Source organism: Orcinus orca, chromosome 17 (genome assembly GCF_937001465.1).
Source record: "Orcinus orca chromosome 17, mOrcOrc1.1, whole genome shotgun sequence".
NCBI classification, from domain to species: domain Eukaryota; kingdom Metazoa; phylum Chordata; class Mammalia; order Artiodactyla; family Delphinidae; genus Orcinus; species Orcinus orca.
In genome coordinates, this window is record NC_064575.1 from 32463930 (window position 1) to 32480383 (window position 16454).

Sequence of the window (16454 nt, forward strand, 5' to 3'; positions counted from 1 at the left end):
AGGCAGCCTCTGTGCTAATGGGTGGGGTTGTGTTCCTGTCTTGCTAGTTGTTTGGCATAGAATGTCCAGCACTGTAGCTTGGTAGTCATTGAGTGAAGCTGGGTGCTGGTGTTCAGATGGAGATCTCTGGGAGATTTTTGCCATTTGATATTATGTGGAGCTGGGAGGTCCCTTGTGGACCAGTGTCCTGAAGTTGGCTCTCCCACCTCAGAGGCACAGCACTGACTCCTGGCTGCAGCACCAAGAGCCTTTCATCCACACAGCTCACAAGAAAAGGGAGAAAAATTAGAAAGAAAGAATTAGTAGCAGTACAAAGAAAGGAGGGAGGGAGGGAGGGAGGGAGGAAGGAAGGAAGAAAGGAAGAAAAAAGAAAGAAGATAAAGTAAAATGAAATAAAATAAGATAAAATGTAATAAAGTTATTAAAATAAAAAAAATTATTAAGAGAAAAAAAAACGGACGGATACAACCCTAGGACAAATGGTGGAAGCAAAGCTATACAGACAAAATCTCACACAGAAGCATACACATACACACTCACAAAAAGAGGAAAAGTGGAAAAAATCATAAATCATGCTCTCAAAGTCCACCTCCTGAATTTGGGATGATTGGTTGTCTAAAGGAGGGAAGGAAGGAAACAAAGAATGAAGATAAAGTAAAATAAAATAAAGTTATTAAAATAAAAAGTAATTATTAAGAATAAAATTAAAAAAAAAACGGATAGAACCCTAGGACAAATGGTGGAAGCAAAGCTATACAGGCAAAATCTCACAGAGAAGCATACACATACACACTCACAAAAAGAGGTAAAGGGGAAAAAAATGATAAATCTTGCTCTCAAAGTCCACCTCCTCAATTTGGAATGATTCGTTTTCCATTCATGTATTCCACAGATGCAGGGTACATCAAGTTGATTGTGGAGCTTTAATCCGCTGCTTCTGAGGCTGCTGGGAGAGATTTCCATTTCTCTTCTTTGTTCTCACAGCTCCCAGGTGCTCATGTTTGGATTTGGCCCCGCATCTACATGTAGGTCGCCGGAGGACATCTGTTCTTCGCTCAGACAGGACGGGGTTAAAGGAGGAGCTGATTCGGGGGCTCTGGCTCTCTCAGGCCGGGGGGAGGGAGGGGCACCGAGGGCAGGGCGAGCCTGTGGCGCCACAGGCCGACGTGACGTTGCACCAGCCTGAGGCGCGCCGTGCGTTCTCCTGGGAAGTTGTCCCTGGATCCCGGGAACCTGGCAGTGGCGGGCTGCACAGGCTCCCCGGAAGAGGGGTGTGGATAGTGACCTGTGCTTACACACAGGCTTCTTGGTGGCAGCAGCAACAGCCTTAGCGTCTCATGCCCGTCTCTGGGTTCTGCGCTTTCATCTGCGGCTCGCGCCCGTCTCTGGAGCTCCTTTAAGCAGCGCTCTTAATCCCCGCACCAGGAAACAAAGAGGGAAGAAAAAGTCTCTTGCCTCTTCAGCAGCTCCAGACTTTGCCCCAAACTCCCTCCAGGCCAGCCGTGGCATGCTAAATCCCTGCAGGCTGTGTTCACGCAGCCAAACCCAGTCCTCTCCCTGCGCTCCAACCAAAGCCCGAGCCTCAGCTCCCAGCCCCACCCACCCCGGCCGGGGAGAAGAGAAACCTCTCGGGCTGGTTAGTGCCAGTCGGCACCGATCTTCTGTGCGGGAATCTCTCCACTTTGCCCCCCGCACCCCTGTTGCTGTGCTCTCCTCCGTGGCTCCGAAGGTTTCCCCCTCCGCCACCCACAGTCTCTGCCCTCGAAGGGGCTTCCTAGTGTGTGGAAACCTTTCCTCCTTCACAGCTCCCTCCCACTGGTGCAGGTCCCGTTCCTATCCTTTTGTCTCTGTTTATTCTTTTTTCTTGTGCCCTACCCAGGTACGTGGGGGGGTTTCTTGCCTTTTGGGAGGTCTGAGGTCTTCTGCCAGCGTTCAGTAGGTGTTCTGTAGGAGTTGTTCCACGTGTAGATGTATTTCTGGTGTATCTGTGGGGAGGAAGGTGATCTCCCCATCTTACCATTCCACCATATTCCCGGAAGCCCTTTGGCAACTTTTAAAAGTGAAAAAGACAACTGCGGTTGAACACAAAAGGAAAAAATGGGACTTCCCTGTTGGCGCAGTGGTTGAGAGTCCGCCTGCTGATGCAGGGGACATGGGTTCGTGCCCCGGTCTGGGTAGATCCCACATGCCATGGAGTGGCTGGTCCTGTGAGGCATGGCCACTGAGCCTGCGCATTCGATGCCTGTGCTCCACAATGGGAGAGGTCACAACAGTGAGAGGCCCACGTACTGCAAAAAAAAAACAAAAAACAAAAAACTCTAGAATGGATGAATAGCAGAATAACTGAGGCAGAAGAATGGATAAGTGACCTGGAAGATAAAGTAGTGGAAATAACTACTACAGAGCAGAATAAACAATGAAAATAACTTAGGACAGTCTCAGACACCTCTGGGACAACATTAAATTCACTAACATTCGAATTATAGGGGTTCAAGAAGTAGAAGAGAAAAAGAAAGGGACTGAGAAAGTATTTGAAGAGATTATAGTTGAAAACTTCCCTAATGTGGGAAAGGAAATAGTTAATCAACTCTAGGAAGCACAGAGAGTCTCATACAGGATAAATCCAAGGAGAAATACGCCAAGACACGTATTAATCAAACTGCCAAAAATTAAATATAAAGAAAAATTATTGAAAGCAGCAAGGGAAAAGCAAAAATAACATACAAGGGAATCCCAATAAGGTTAACAGCTGATCTTTCAGCAGAAACTCTGCAAGCCAGAAGGGACTGGCAGGACATATTTAAAGTGATGAAGGAGAAAAACCTGCAACCAAGATTACTCTACCCTGCAAGGATCTCATTCAGGTTTGATGGAGAAATGAAAACATTTACAGACAAGCAAAAGCTGAGAGAGTTCAGCACTACCAAACCAGCTTTACAACAAATGCTAAAGGAACTTCTCTAGGCAAGAGAAGGAAAAGACCTATAATACCCAACGCAAAACAATTAAGTAAATGGGAATAGGAACATGCATATCGATAACTACCTTAAATGTAAATGGATTAAATCCTCCAACCAAAAGACACAGACTGGATGAATGGATACAAAAATAAGACCCATATATATGCTGTCTACAAGAGACCCGCTTCAGACCTAGAGACTCACACATACTGAAAGTGAACGGATGAAAAAAGATATTCCATGCAAATGGAAATCCAAAAAAAGCTGGAGTAGCAATTGTCATATCAGACAAAATAGACTTTAAAATAAAGACTATTAGAAGAGACAAAGAAGGACACTACATAATGATCAAGGGATCGATCCAAGAAGAAGATATAACAATTGTAAATATTTATGCACCCAACATAGGAGCACCTCAATACATAAGGCAAATACTAACAGCCATAAAAGGGGAAATCGACAGTAACACATTGATAGTAGGGGACTTCAACACCCCAGTTTCACTAATGGACAGATCATCCAAAATGAAAATAAATAAGGAAACACAAGCTTTAAATGATACATTAAACAAGATGGACTGAATTGATATTTATAGGACATTCCATCCAAAACAACAGAATACACATTTTTCTCAAGTGCTCATGGAACATTCTCCAGGATAGATCATATCTTGGGTCACAAATCAAGCCTAGGTAAATTTAAGGAAATTGAAATTGTGTCAAGTATCTTTTCCGACCACAACGCTATGAGAATAGATATCAATTACAGGAAAAGATCTGTAAAAAATACAAGCACATGGAGGCTAAACAATACACTAATTAATAACGAAGTGATCAATGAAGAAATCAAAGAGGAAATCAAAAAATACTGGAAACAAATGACAATGGAGACACTGTGATCTAAAACCTATGGGATGCAGCAAAGGCAGTTTTAAGAGGGAGAGGGAAGTTTATAGCAATACAATCCTACCTTAAGAAACAGGAAACATCTCGAATAAACAACCTAACCTTGCACCTAATGCAATTAGAGAAAGAAGGACAAAAAATACCCCAAAGTTAGCAGAAGGACAGAAATCATAAAAATCAGATCAGAAATAAATGATAAAGAAATGAAGGAAATGAGAGCAAAGATCAATAAAACTAAAAGCTGGTCCTTTGAGACGATAGACAAAATTGATAAACCATTAGCCAGACTCATCAAGAAAAAAAGGGAGAAGACTCAATAGAATTAGAAATGAAAAAGGAGAAGTAACAACTGACACTGCAGCAATACAAAAGATCATGAGAGATTACTACAAGCAACTCTATGCCAATAAAATGGACAACCTGGAAGACATGGACAAATTCTTAGAAATGCACAACCTGCCAAGAGTGAATCAGGAAGAAATAGAAAATATGAATAGACCAATCACAAGCACTGAAATTGAAACTGTGATTAACAATCTTCCAACAAACCAAAGCCCAGGACCAGATGGCTTCACAGGCGAATTCTATCAAACATTTAGAGAAGAGCTAACACCTATCCTTCTCAAACTCTTCCAAAATATAGCAGAGGGAGGAGCACTCCCAAATTCATTCTACGAGGCCACCATCACCTTGATTCCAATACCAGACAAGGATGTCACAAAGAAAGAAAACTACAGGCCAATATCACTGATGATCATAGATGCACAAATCCTCAACAAAATACTAGCAAACACAATCCGACAGCACATTCAAAGGATCATACACCATGATCAAGTGGGGTTTATTCCAGGAATGCAAGGATTCTTCAATATACACAAATCTATCAATGTGATTAACCATAATAACAAATTGAAGGAGATAAACCATATGATCATTTCAATACATGCAGAGAAAGCTTTTGACAAAATTCAACACACATTTATGATAAAAACCCTGCAGAAAGTAGGCATAGAGGGAACTTTCCTCAACATAATAAAGGCCATATATGACAAACCCACAGCCAACATCATCCTCAATGGTGAAAAATTGAAACCGTTTCCACTAAGATCAGGAACAAGACAAGGTTGCGCACTGTCACCACTCTTACTCAATATAGTTTTGGAAGTTTTAGCCACAGCAATCAGAGAAGAAAAGGAAATAAAAGGAATCCAAATCGGAAAAAAAGAAGTAAAGCTGTCACTGTTTGCAGAGGACATGATACTATACATAGAGAATCCTAAAGATGCTACCAGAAAACTACTAGAACTAATCAATGAATTTGGTAAAGTTGCAGGATACAAAATTAATGCACAGAAATCTCTTGCATACCTATACACTAATGATGAAAAATCTGAAAGTGAAATCAAGAAAACACTCCCATTTACCATTGCAACAAAAAGAATAAAATATCTAGGAATAAACCTACCTAAGGAGACAAAAGACCTGTATGCAGAAAATTATAAGACACTGATGAAAGAAATTAGAGATGATACAAATAGATGGAGAGATATACCATGTTCTTGGATTGGAAAAATCAACATTGTGAAAATGATTCTACTACCCAAAGCAATCTACTGATTCAATGCAATCCCTATCAAACTACCACTGGCATTTTTCACAGAACTAGAACAAAACATTTCACAATTTGTATGGAAACACAAAAGACCCCGAATACCCAAAGCAATCTTGAGAATGAAACACGGAGCTGGAGGAATCAGGCTCCTTGACTTCAGACTATACTACACAGCTACAGTAATCAAGACAGTATGGTACTGGCACAAAAACAGAAAGATAGATGAATGGAACAGGATAGAAAGCCCAGAGATAAACCCACGCACATATGGTCACCTTATCTTTGATAAAGGAGGCAGGAATGTACAGTGGAGAAAGGACAGCCTCTTCAGTAAGTGGTGCTGGGAAAACTGGACAGGTACATGTAAAAGTATGAGATTAGATCACTCCCTAACACCTTACACAAAAATAAGCTTAAAATGGATTAAAGACCTACGTGTAAGCCCAGAAACTATGAAACTCTTAGAGGAAAACATAGGCAGAACACTCTATGACATAAATCACAACAAGATCCTTTTTGACCCACCTCCTAGAGAAATGGAAATAAAAACAAAAATAAACAAATGGGACCTAATGAAACTTCAAAGCTTTTGCACAACAAAGGAAACCATAAACAAGACCAAAAGACAACCCTCAGAATGGGAGAAAATATTTGCAAATGAAGCAACTGACAAAGGATTAATTTCCAAAATTTACAAGCAGCTCATGCAGCTCAATAACAAAAAAAGAAAACAAGCCAATCCAAAAATGGGCAGAAGACCTAAATAGACATTTCTCCAAAGAAAATATACAGACTGCCAACAAACACATGAAAGGATGCTCAACATCATTAATCATTAGAGAAATGCAAATCAAAACTACAATGAGATATTATCTCACACCAGTCAGAATGGCCATCATCAAAAATGTAGAAACAATAAATGCTGGAGAGGGTGTGGAGAAAAGGGAACACTCTTGCACTGCTGGTGGGAATGTGAATTGGTTCAGCCACTATGGAGAACAGTATGGAGGTTCCTTAAAAAACTACAAATAGAACTACTGTACGACCCAGCAATCCCACTACTGGGCATATACCCTGAGAAAACCATAATTTAAAAAGAGTCATGTACCAAAATGTTCATTGCAGCTCTATTTACAATAGCCCGGAGATGGAAACAACCTAAGTGCCCATCGTTGGATGAATGGATAAAGAAGATGTGGCACATATATACAATGGAATATTACTCAGCCATAAAAAGAAACGAAACTGAGCTATTTGTAATGAAGTGGATAGACCTAGAGTCTGTCATACAGAGTGAAGTAAGTCAGAAAGAAAAAGACAAATACCGTATGCTAACACATATATATGGAATTTAAGGGAAAAAAATGTCATGAAGAACCTAGGGGTAAGGCAGGAATAAAGACGCAGACCTCCTAGAGAACGGACTTGAGGTTATGGGGAGGGGGAAGGGTGAGCTGTGACAGGGCAAGAGAGAGTCATGGGCATATACCACTAACAAACGTAGTAAGGTAGCTAGTGGGAAGCAGCCGCATGGCACAGGGATATTGACTCGGTGCTTTGTGACAGCCTGGAGGGGTGGGATAGGGAGGGTGGGAGGGAGGGAGACGCAAGAGGGAAGACATATGGGAACATATGTTTATGTATGACTGATTCACTTTGTTATAAAGCAGAAACTAACACACCATTGTAAAGCAATTATACCCCAATAAAGCTGTTAAAAAAAAAAAAACCTACCAAAAAAAAAAGGCAACAAAAATGTACTGGCTTTAAAATAGAAAGAAAATTGCAAAGTAGGAATTAATAAATGATATTATTATATCTAAAAAAAAAACAAAACAAACAAACCAAAAAACAACAACAACAAAAAAAACTACAAATAGAACTACCATATGACCCAGCAATCCCACTACTGGGCATATACCCTGAGAAAACCAAAATTCAAAAAGAGTCATGTACCAAAATGTTCATTGCAGGCCTATTTACAATAGGCCGAAGATGGAAACAACCTAAGTGCCCATCGTCGGATGAATGGATAAAGAAGATGTGACACATATATACAATGGAATATTACTCAGACATAAAAAGAAACGAAATTGAGCTATTTGTAATGAGGTGGATAGACCTAGAGCCTGTCATAGAGTGAAGTAAGTCAGAAAGAGAAAGACAAATACCGTATGCTAACACATATGTATGGAATTTAAGAAAAAGAAATGTCATGAAGAACCTAGGGGTAAGACAGGAATAAAGACACAGACCTACGGGTGAACGGACTTGAGGATATGGGGAGGGGGAAGGGTGATTTGTGACAAAGCGGGAGAGAGGCATAGACATATATACACTAACACATGTAAGGTAGATAACTAGGGGGAAGCAGCCGCATAGCACAGGGATATCAGCTCGGTGCTTTGTGACCACCTAGAGGGGTGGGATAGGGAGGGTGGGAGGGAGGGAGACGCAAGCGGGAAGAGATATGGGAACATATGTATGTATGTAACTGATTCACTTTGTTATAAAGCGGAAACTAACACACCTTTGTAAAGCAATTATACCCCAATAAAGACGTTACCGAAAAAAAAAAAGAAAATATATAGGTGAAGTGTAAAAGGGTTGGAATAGATATACCATAACAGTAAAAACAAAACAAAACAACAACAACAAAACTGGAGTGGCTAAGAAAATATCAGAAAAAAAATACATTTTAAGACGAAAGTTTTTACTAGCGACAAAGACATTTTAAAATGATAAAATGATTATTCCATTCCACGCTCAGAAAAAGAGGTAAAGGGGAAAAAATGATAAATCTTGCTCTCAAAGTCCACCTCCTCAATTTGGGATGATTCGTTGCCTATTCATGTATTCCACAGATGCAGCGTACATCAAGTTGATTGTGGAGCTTTAATCCGCTGCTTCTGAGGCTGCTGGGAGAGATTTCCCTTTCTCTTCTTTGTTTTCACAGCTCCCAGGGGCTCAGCTTTGGATTTGGCCCCGCCTCTGCATGTAGGTCGCTGGAGGGCGTCTGTTTTTCACTCAGACAAGACGGGGTTAAAGAAGCCGCTGATTCGGGGGCTCTGGCTCACTCAGGCCGGGGGGAGGGAGGGGCACGGAGTGCGGGGCGAGCCTGCGGCGCCAGAGGCTGGTGTGACTTTGCACCAGCCTGTGGCTCACCATGCGTTCTCCCGGGGAAGTTGTCCCTGGATCCCGGGAACCTGGCTGTGGCGGGCTGCACAGGCTCCCCGGAGGCGGGGTGTGGATAGTGACCTGTGCTCGCACACAGGCTTCTTGGTGGCGGCAGCAGCAGCCTTAGCGTCTCATGCCCGTCTCTGGGGTCCGCGCTTTTAGCCACGACTCGCGCCCGTCTCTGGAGCTCCTTTAAGCAGCGCTCTTAATCCCCTCTCCTCGCGCAGCAGGAAACAAAGAGGGAAGTAAAAGTCTCTTGCCTCTTCGGGAGCTCCAGATCTTTTCCCGGATTCCCCCCCCCCCCCCCCCCCCCCCCCCCCGCTAGCCGTGGTGTACTAACCCCTTCAGGCTATGTTCACGCCACCAACCCTAGTCCTCTCCCTGCGCTCCGACTAAAGCCCGATCCTCAGCTTGCAGACCCGCCCGCCCCCGCGGCTGAGCAGACAAACCTCTCGGGCTGGTGAGTGCCACTTGGCACCTATCCTCACGGGCTTAGTTGCTCCACGGCATGTGGGATCTTCCCGGACCAGGGCTCGAACCCGTGTTCCCTGCACTGGCAGGAAGATTCTTAACCACTGCACCACCAGGGAAGTCCCTAAAGCAATTATTTTTTTAACTCTATGGCTTTAAATAATCCTTGGCTCTGAAATTCCCTGTACCCCTCAGCTACGTAACCACAGGCCCCTCTGCCCTAAATCCTTTTCTTACACTTTGTAGCTTTTTAAGCAACGCCCCTCTTTAGGAAGGCATAATCCCTTCTCTGTAGAAAACATGAAAGACTTGAACAAATCAAGATTTCTCCATGGAGAATTCAGCTAGTCCTGTGCTTAGCTCCAAACAAGGAAATCCATGTCTACACCAAGCACGCCATTACCCGGACTAATGCCTGACTTGAATAACAAGCAAATTATTGTGCTTTTAATTGTACCCTGCTCGGTCACAAAGCACGTGTGAGAGAGGAATGTGCCCAGCTTCTCCAGGAGAAACAGGTCAGGCCTCTAATCCTCCTTTTCTGTCACCTTCCCCTCCCCCTTTCCAATCCTTTCTCTTCTCAACAGAGCAGAGGGAAAAAAAAGAGACAGCTAAATTATGTTTAAAATGGAAGAGTCTAAAAGAAGAAAAACGGCGGTCAGTACTGACTTGGGAGAGGATGCATTATCTATCCACAGCCTCTGCAGTGTGGGCCATTTGAGGACAATCAGTGTTCCAACCGGTTTGCTGGAGGGTGATATCTGCGAGCCTAAACCAGGCTTTCTCAGCCTCAGCACGACTGCTGGGTGGGGTTGGATGCTTCTTTGCTGTGGGCCTGTCCTGTGATGGAAGGACTTTTAGCCTCGCGTAAGCTGTGACCATCCAAAGTGTCCCAAGACACTTTCAAATGTCTCCTGGGTGCAAAATTGCCCCTGGTGGAGAACCACGGCCCCAAGCCCTTCCATATTGGGATGTACTTGCTCTCTCTCCCATTCTCTCCCCCCCCCCCACATACACAAAACCCAAGAAAATCATGGTTCCTGTGTTAAAACTGGGGAGATCAACGTGCTCTTCATGTAGGTAGAATGAGCGGAAAGGAAAAAGACACTGACTTGTGTGTAGTCAGGGGACAGAGTGGGAACCCTCTCAACGCCAAGACTGAAAAGAGTCTTAGGATGTGGGTGTGTTTCTGGTTCCCTCTGGGAAGTGGCAATGCCCCTGGTTGAACAAGCCAACTTTCGAACGCCTCTACCCTGTGCACTTTGGAATCGGGCTTGCTGTGGGCGAGATGAGGAGTGATGGCGAGGCTGCAGAGATGAAGGCGTCTGTGAAGGTGCTGACTGTCTCCTCCCACACTACTTGGGACAGGGGAGAACTACCCAGCTTCGGAGAGATACCCATTGCTCAGACAATGACGATCCTGTCTTGGACCTAAACATCGGGATGAAAGAGGGCTACTGACAAGACAGACGTTGTGCAAGCATGGGGTTGCACTTTCATTACAGACATTGAGGCAAACATTTCACTCCTGGTGATATAAGACCTCCCCTATTTTTAGGAACTTACAAGAAGCGTTATTGCTTGTTCTTACCGGCCAGAAGGAAAGGCGGGAGAGCGAGCACACTGCAGTGAGCCCCCATATCCACTAGATGGCGGTGTACATCTTCCTCAGAAGCCAGGCGGGCAGCGCTCTGGGCAGCTCGTTGGCCTAAGCAAGACAAGGGCCACTTTTCTTTCCGGAGACAGGCGTCTCTTCTCATTGTCGGCACAAACAGCCCCAAACAATTGCACTGACCACACAGCTCTAAGCCACGTTCCAGGGCACTGCCGTCTGTTCAGGAGTGAAGGCTGGGAAAATGAACCACGCTGCTAATTTGCTTGATTGGGGGGAAAATAAGATCTCAAGTGACAGTGGGTGTAATTTATTTTTCCAACAAGAATAGGGGCAAAGCCATTTCATCCACCACCCCCCCACACAACTGCTACCATAAATGAAAGCAATCACCTAATTAGTCCTGAATTACTAACTGGCAGGGTAAAGATCTGCTGGAAGTCAAGCTGAAGTGGGGAGTCTGGAGAAAGGGATGTGATTTCTGCAGGGGAAGAGGGGAGGGGTAGGGCGGGGTGGGAGGGGCGGGAGGGGAGGGGAAGGCCTGAAGCCCATTGTGAGGTCCTGCGCCCCTGTGGTCTGAGGGCCGTGCTGGCCCTGACCCTTGGAGAAAAAGAGGCTCGGTGATGTCTTCAGGCCGTTCATTTTGTGCAGGAGAATGACTTTATAAAGTGAAGGAAAAAGAACCTGTTGGAGAAAACCTATCCGAGAGTTTCTCTGAAAATGCTACAGATGGAGATGAACTGGCTTGGGAAGGAGAGCACAGCCCTGTGGCGCCTGGCCACCCCGCTGCTGGTGGACCCCCCCCCCCCCGGGAAGGTTCTGTCACGGAAACGACAGGCAGATCTGAAACCAAGTTGGGCTTTACGTCATTAAGAAATCCTCCAAAGGAATGGAATAAAGGCCTCCTTTCACACTTTGGGTTTTGCATGTGTCCTGAGGAAGCGCCTCTTCCCCAGCTGAGACAGCGCGCTGTCCCCGCGACCCAGTGAGCGGCCCTCGTCCTGCGGGGAAAGCAAAACAGCAGCGGGGTGGGGGCGCGCCCAGAGCTGCCCCTCTGGCAATTGATTTGTTCAGGGATGACTTCTTGCGTTCTAGTTAGATGTGACTTTAATCGAAGTGCTTTCCTAAGGCGATTTATCACAACTGTGAACTGTCAGTTTGCACAGCTGCTGCTCTTTCAGGGAAACGCACAGGCTCGGGAGGCGGAGGGGTCGGCGCGGGCTCCCTTCTTTCAAACGGACCGGCCCGCGTGCCCCTCGCCCACCAGAAATATGTGCGCCGCGTCCTCAGAGGCCGCCGCTTCTGTGCTCTGGCTCCTCTGCTGTTTCTGGCTGCTGAACAGCCATCTCCTCTCTCCTGCGAGGGGCAGCTGGTTTCCTTTTGGGGCGCTCCCCTTCTCCCCGTCTCAGCTCCTGCAGCGGAGACGAAGCTGCCCCTCTCTCCCTGCACGCTGTGGGCTAGGTGTGCAACCCGGCTCGGGCCACAGTCCCCCACCGTCCCCGCCGACCGAGCGCGGCGCCCACCACAGCCGGCAAAGCCCACACGGGGCGCCCAGTTAAAGCTGAACCGCAGATGAAAACCACGACTTTTTAGGGTGTCTTCAACATTGCATGCAACATACTTCTACTAAAAAAATTACTGTTTATCTGAAGTTCAGCTTTAACGAGGCGGGCATCCTGTATTTTGTCTGGCAGCCTTCTTGGTTCTAAAGAAAATGTTTGTCCAGAGCAGGTCAAATTGGAATCAGCCTAGGACTTTTAACTGGAGCTTTGGGGAAAAAATACTTAAAAGGTATCTTTCGGGACTGCTAGGCTGGTAGGATTCATGCTTGCAACTGCTGGGAGCCAGCTTTGCTATCATGTGGGGAGAGCTGCTTGAACTAGAAGCCAACACCACAGAGAGCAGACCTGTTTCATTTGAACACGTGGATCCAGCTGTTCTTGAAGCTGGCCCGGTGGGTGGTAGAGGTCAGGGTGCTGATGGCCAGGAGGGATAATAATTTCCTACCCCTCAAATCTGGGAAGTGAAAACAGCAGGGCTGAATGTGCCCACGGGGCATGGCTTCTGTTCAACTGGAAGAGTGGTGAATGGCTATTGGGTGACCAAAACAGTCGGTCTACTATATTCTTACTTTGTTTGCTAATTGTTTTGCTGCATGTAAACTCTTTGTTGCATTAGCTCTTGTTCATGACATCATGTCTGGAGACAGGGTCTGATAGACTTACATGTGGAATTGGAGACTTCAATTTCAAATCTGCCTCTGCCTGGTTGAGTGGCTTTAGGGTCCTCGTAACCTCTACAAAGTTGAGTTTCTGGGTCTGAAACCTAAGGACAGAGGTGATCGTAATCCATTTGGGCTGCTATAACAAAATACCAGAGCCTGGGTAGCTTATGAACAACAGAAATTTATTTCTCATAGTTCTGGAGGTTGGAAGTCTAAGATCAGGGTGCGAGCAGATTCACAGTCCGGTGAGTATCCTCTTCCTGGGTCACAGTTGGCGTGTTTTCTCTGTAACGTCCCATGGCAGAAAGGTCGAGGGACCTCTGCGGGGTCTCTTTTATGAGGGCACTAATTTTGTTCATGAGGGCTCTACCCTCATGACCTTATCACCTCCCAAATGCCACACCTCCTGATACCATCACTTTGGGGGTTAGGATTTCAACATATGAATTTTGGGGGAGGCAAATGTTAAATCTATAGCAGAGGTACTTTCCCCATAGGATGGGGGAGAGGGAAAGTATGTAAGCACCTGTCATAGGGCCTGGTGTGGAGCAGGTGCCCCATACAGATGTTATTACAAAATATTGAGTATAGTTCCCTGTGCCATAGAGGAGCTCCTTCTATCTATTCTATGCCTTCTTTGAATGACCGTAGCACTTGTTGTCTGTATCATTTTTATGTCTGTTGTTGCTTTGTGACTGAAAATGAAAAATTTCTATTTGTCCATGTCCTGGCCCTTACATAAAAATGTGTTCATTTATCTATTTCATATTTATTGACTACATCTTAGACACCGTGTTAACTGCTGGTTCTAGATGTTAGTAAAATATAGACCTTCCTGCTCAAAGGGTCACGGTATTTGTGGGAAAGCAAAAAATGAACAACCTATGTCTCTAAGAGCTTTGTACTTCCCAAAGAGAACACACCTCGTAGGTACAATAAATCCATGTATCATACGTAAATGTATAAATAGTTAATGGGATTATACACCTGAGATAACTGCTTTTTGATTCTGAGGAAATGATGATTATATTTCACCAGGAGCTCAATACCACTCTGAGAATGAGGGCTTAACCCCCGACTTGACTCACTGCATCGCTTTCCTATATAAAAATACACAAGTCTGTACATGCGCTCTAGAAAAAGGCTTATCTGGCATGAATTTCAGATAGCAAGAAGAAAATTTCAAGAGGTTCAGAGAAGCATCCAGAAGCTCAGATGACTCTGTGGCACTAATACAACTTCCTTGACAGGAAAATAGAGCTGTAAATCTCACAAAATTCGATGATCTTTTAAGAATTTCAAAACCTCCTGCTATTAATTGGAAATCCTAGAAGAATAGCTTCTTCTAAAATGTACCGATAATATGCTTTACAGCTTAATATTCAGAAGCCTATGTTTTGGCTAAGTGAGCTTCAGGAAGGAAGGAAATTTGCGGTTTACCTCCACTTACTTTGGAACCGCTGGTTCCAAACATCTACTTCTATGCACAGTCATCTTATCATCTGTAAAACGGAGGCAACTCTAAGACAACAGAGTTACAGAAATGTTGCACAGCTCCATGTGTCATTGTCTTCATTTGTTTCAGAATACCAATAACATCTAAGCTACTACTGAAAGAGGGCTATATTATTTGGGGTCATCTAGTGCAGCTCTGTCAAAGTAAAGAAAAGGGACCTAGAATGACTATAATTTTCCCAAGAGAACACAATTATTTTATGGTAAATCTGGGACAAGAACCCTGATCTCTTTGATCCCATTCCATTGTTCTTTCATTGCGTTCTGAACAACCCAGAGAAATAAAGAGAAATAAAACTCCTGTGTGCTGTGTCACTGGTACAGGACATGGAAAGATTGGAATTGGAGCACTACATATTAAGAGGTATCTGAGAAATTCTTCAAACTAATTGAGATATATACCAGGTACATAGAAAACAGTATGTTTTATGAAGATGATTCTGTGCAATGAACAGAACTGGTAACACACACTGGAAGGTGAATTCTCATTTTCTGGCACCTTGAAAACGCCACCTCAACATACACATTAAAATAAACATTTGAACTGGGTCATATTTAATTCTGCATGCTCTTGTAAGTCAGCAAAATATTCTGTATATCATTTAAGTTGTCACTCACTTTTTAACTTGACTTTCAATTTCTAAAAGTCTTTCCAAACATAAAACAGAGGTGGGAAAATGGCATATGGGAAGCTGCAGAGATGAAATAAGCTTATTTCATTAGGCATAAAGACGAATATCCAAACAACTTCTTCATGGCTGAAAGTGTCCAAATCTACTGTCTTCATTTTGTAGTCAAGGCTTCCGGAAAAATATGCTAATGGATTCCTTATTACCCAAATGCCCCATATCAGTTTCAGTAGGTATCATTATATATTATGGAAATTTTTCTCAGTGACAGTGAAAGACATCCTGGCTGAACATCCCCCTGCCCATGACACAGAGATGATGGTCTCAAGCTATCTTGAAGGCATTGGAGCCCACACTATCCGTTACTAATATTAACGGAGGATAAAACTTCATAGGCTGTTTGCTCTATATTTGTTCAATCACTTCTTCCCTTCATTAAACTGGATGGCCCATAATTGAGTCTGTAGTGTCTATCATTGGAAACTGAACAAAGTTTTGTTCGTTTTATTAATGCCATACGTTTCTAGGGAGGGTCTACTCAATAACTAAGTCTAGTTTCACAGTTACAAATAAATTATGATGTAACTTTGAATAAATTAAGCTCATCATAAAGGAAGGATACTGAGAGTTGCTACTACCCCTTCCTTGAGGGGCTCTCGTAAAGCACTAAGTAAAGTAACAGAGGTGTATATGTATGCATATATTTTCAATGATATTTGTACAGACTTAAAAAGAACTCTACAGAATGCATTATAAAAACCTTAATGCTGTGTGTCCCTAGTTCCCAGCTCTCTCATTAGAACTACTTAAATGAACACAATCTTATCTGTTAGGATAGCTATCAGAGTACTCCAAATACTACTTCTTGCAGTACCCTGTCCCAACCATTTGCCATCCTCTTCCCATTAGTCCTCAAGTCAGAAGCCCCGAAGATCTGTTCATTAATTTATGAACACATTTCTTCATCCAGCCAAGAAAACTGATTGATCCCTTACCAAATTTCAGGCACCATTCTTCAGTATGATGTATAGGCATGTTCAGGAAACACAGCAGTGATTAACACAGATGAATATAGTCTCTCTTGAGCTGAGGGGGGAGACAAAAGTAAATAAGCAAATATAAAATCATAAGTATAGGGCTTCCCTGGTGGCGCAGTGGTTGAAAGTCCCCCTGCCGATGCAGGGGACACGGGTTCGTGCCCCAGTCCGGGAAGATGCCACATGCCGCGGAGCGGCTGGGCCCGTGAGCCATGGCCGCTGAGCCTGCGCGTCCGGAGCCTGTTCTCCGCATTGGGAGAGGCCACAACAGTGAGAGGCCCGCGTACCGCCAAAAAAAAAAAAAAGGCTATG

At 44.1% G+C, this 16454-nt stretch overlaps 1 protein-coding gene across 1 annotated transcript in view; it reads left to right on the forward strand.

Annotated features, from left to right (window-relative positions):
* LOC117199120 (receptor-interacting serine/threonine-protein kinase 2-like) overlaps positions 1-7359 on the forward strand; it is a 29189-nt gene extending 21830 nt beyond the window's left edge. The window contains exon 6 of the mRNA XM_049700409.1: positions 893-7359. Coding sequence (XP_049556366.1) covers positions 893-927 — 35 coding nt within the window. The 3' untranslated portion in view covers positions 928-7359. The remainder of the gene's footprint in view (positions 1-892) is intronic.
* The last annotated feature ends 9095 nt before the right edge of the window (positions 7360-16454 follow it).